General features: G+C 35.8%; 1 protein-coding gene across 1 annotated transcript; it reads left to right on the top strand.

The window, feature by feature from the left end:
* Window positions 1-2,315: 2,315 nt before the first annotated feature.
* LOC145284630 (uncharacterized) lies at window positions 2,316-2,756 on the top strand. The gene has a single exon (XM_080133535.1). The coding sequence runs from the start codon at window positions 2,316-2,318 to the stop codon at window positions 2,754-2,756; it is 441 nt and encodes a 146-aa protein (XP_079989661.1).
* Window positions 2,757-3,430: the final 674 nt, after the last annotated feature.

The raw sequence follows: 3,430 nt of genomic DNA, 5'->3' as shown, positions 1-3,430 counted from the left end.
TATATATATATATATATATATATATATATATATATATATATATATATATATTCTAGTAAAGATACTCGCGCTTTGCGTGGAACTTTGCTGTAGGCTCTGGTATCCACTACGCGGGCACCCTTGCAGTAAGTGGATGTTGTAAGAGCAACTATTGCTTCAGAGTTTTAAATTTTTTAACTACCTCCTTATGTGACTGAAATCCAACTATGAACTTTAAAGCAAATTGGTTATATCAAAGTTAACACTTATATTATTACACATAAAAATTGAAACAATTATAAAAAATCACAATGGTTAACATTTGTTCAGTATATTGTTTAGTATGGTGGCGAATCCTAACTTTGTGTGCGTCATCCCTAGGTGGGTGACCATCATCATGTCAATTAACTTTTTTGTTTCTTATTTGTTTTTTTTTTGTTTGTTTTTGTTTTTTTGCTCAGCATGCACCTCCAAACATCCGGGCAACGCCGGGCACCCCTGCTAGTATATATATATATATATATATATATATATATATATATATATATATATATATATAAGTGAACGTGTCTGTCTGTCTGTCTGTGTGTGTGTCTGTGTGTCTGTCTGTGTACATTTCCCTACGCAATAACTCTGTCAATTTTTAGTCTATAGACTCGAAATTTGAAATTAATAAAGTGATTTGAGCCCGAAACTATAAATTTTAAGGGGTCATAATAGGGGTCAAACTTTTTAAAAAATTGACCTCTGCGGTCTCTTCCAAATTACTCAGACAATTTCTGTTCTAAATATTTGAAATTTTATATAAAGGGTATTCAGAGATAGGCCAAGCTTTTTCATCAGTTTGGGTCGAAAATTTTTTGTTACCAATATATAAATGTATGTATGTATGTCTGTTTGCATGTCAGCCTTAAAAAACTTTCAATAGAGGTGGCGGATTTTAGCAAGATCAGTATTGTTTTAAAGTTCGACCTTTCACACGACAAATATCGAAAATTTGGCTAAGAACATTAATATCTTTCCCTTCAACTAGGCACTTTTCTACAGGGGGGTCACTTTTTTCGCCGATATTTTTTAATGTTATCCTCTCCTTTAGATTGTCTATCCTTAATTTTTAAAAAATGTCGCTTCCGGTTTGGCGGTGTTCGTAACAGCATAAACGTTATGTTTTACCCCGTTCTCTTCCTTCTTTGCGGTACGGCTTCGAGCCTGCCTTCCTACTACCACTTTTTTTATTTTTTATTTTTTTGCTCAACATACACATCCAAACACCCGGGCAACGCCGAGCTGAAATGCAAGTACATGTATAAAAGTGAACGTGTCTATGTGTGTGTGTGTGTAGATTTCCCTACGCAATAACTCTGTCAATTTTTAGTCTACAGACTCAAAATTTGAGATACAGGGTACTGAGATTTGGGAAAATCGATGTGATCGGTTTTCGGCCAGAAATTTGGCGATTAAGGGGTCAAAGTTCAACGATTTGACCTTTGAGAACTCTACCAAACTCCTCCTACAATTTTGGTACTAAACACTTGAAATTTTAGATATAGGTTCCTTGGACATGGATCTAACTTAATAACTTGATTTAAGCCCTAAACAATAAATGTTAAGAGGTCATAATAGGGGCCAAAGTTAAAAAAATTGACATTTTTCATTGTTTTTTTTTGTTGTTGTTTTTTGCTCAGCATATACCTCAAAACACCCGGGCAACGCCGGGCACACATGCTAGTATATATATACATGTTTATATATATATATATATATATATATATATATATAAACATGTATATATATATATATATGATACTATGTATATATATAAACATGTATATATATATATATATATATATATATATATATATATATATATATATATATATATATATATATATATATATATACAAATATATATATATATATATATATGTTTGTATATATATATATGTGTGTGTGTGTGTGTGTGTGTGTGTGTGTGTGTGTATACACACACATACGGCATAATCTGGGAATTCTAGGTGCTGTATGTGCCATCTCTGCGAATCTTGCCATTGTTTCCAATCGTCCTGAACCTTCACTTGATACTGGTATTTAACAACGCCGACTCAGAAGAACTGTGGCTGGGTATTTCGTAACCCTTCACGCAAAACAAAATCTATGCGCAGTTACCCTTACAGTGAATATCCATAGTTTGTCAAAACTAAAGGAAGGTATCCTGTATGTATGTATGTATGTATGTATGTATGTATGTATGTATGTATGTATGTACCTCTTCTGTACCAAGTCTGTCAACAGAGAGAGTATTTAGTAAACTTGGGTGTCCAACCACATTCATCCACATGCTGAAAGAACTACATTGTAATATGAAATCACGTGTTACATTCAACGAGGAACTATCATTAGAGATCACTGTTGACAGTGGTATCAAGCAAGATGATACACTTGCACCGACGCTGTTCTCAATATATTTCGCGGTTATAATTACCCATGCTTTTCGGGGCTGTGACATTGGAGTTGGCTTGAGATCCAGATTCACTGGTAGAGTTTTCAATCTGAGAAGATTTAATACCCAATCGAAAACCTTCCAAACACTTGTACGTGAGTTACTGTATGCTGATGATACTGACCTCATCGTTCACATTGAAGAGGACATGCAACTGCTTATCAACAGATTTTCAGCAGCATGCTCTTCCTTTGGTCTTACTGTACGCTTGATATTTACTCCACCAAAGGGTGTTCCGTACTGCGAACATAACATTTCTATTGATGGCACCCGATAAGGTGTCGTTGACACATTTGTTTACCTTTGTAGCACTTTATCGAGGGATGGGTCGCTGAGTTCTGAGATATATGCTCGTATCCAGAATGCTTCTGTTGCATTTGGCAAGTTGGAAAAGCGATTCTGGCGTGACAGATGGGTTACATATTTAATCAAAGTAGCAGTTTATCAGACATCTGTGCTAACCACTCTATTATACTCCTCAGAAACGTGGACCATTTATCAACACCAAGTGAAATAGTTTCAAAGATTTCATCAGGGCTACTTAAGAAGGATCCTTAACATGAAATGGTAATCAATAAGACCAGACACTGCTGTCCTTCAGAGAGCAGGTTGTCCAAGTGTTGGAAGCATGATAACTAGCAATTGGATGCACTGGGATGGACACGTTGTTCGTATGGGGGACTGCAAATTACCTAAGCAGCTATTCTACGGTTAGCTGGTGGCTGGCAAGTACAAACCAAGGAAGAGATTCAGGGATTGTTTGAAAGACAATCTTAAGAAGCTTTGTATAAATGTTGAGAGATGGGAAGGGATAGCTGGAATAGGAGTGAGTGGCAAGGAGTTTTTTTTGGAGGGTTGCAAGGTATTGGAACAGGCAGAGCTTAAAAGAAATCTGCGTAAAGGATATGCAAAGGAATTGGATGCTCGCGGGGGTGGCTAGAAGTGTAAAAC

This window comes from Euprymna scolopes, chromosome 9 (genome assembly GCF_053919585.1).
Source record: "Euprymna scolopes isolate OS-2025 chromosome 9, ASM5391958v1, whole genome shotgun sequence".
NCBI lineage: Eukaryota > Metazoa > Mollusca > Cephalopoda > Sepiida > Sepiolidae > Euprymna > Euprymna scolopes.
The sequence above is the reverse complement of the archived record's forward strand: the minus strand, read 5'-3'. Positions and strand labels throughout refer to the sequence as shown.

Bases quoted from the DNA above. Each gene is read 5' to 3' on its own strand.
- LOC145284630 (XM_080133535.1), top strand. From the start codon at position 2,316: ATGCTGAAAGAACTACATTGTAATATGAAATCACGTGTTACATTCAAC.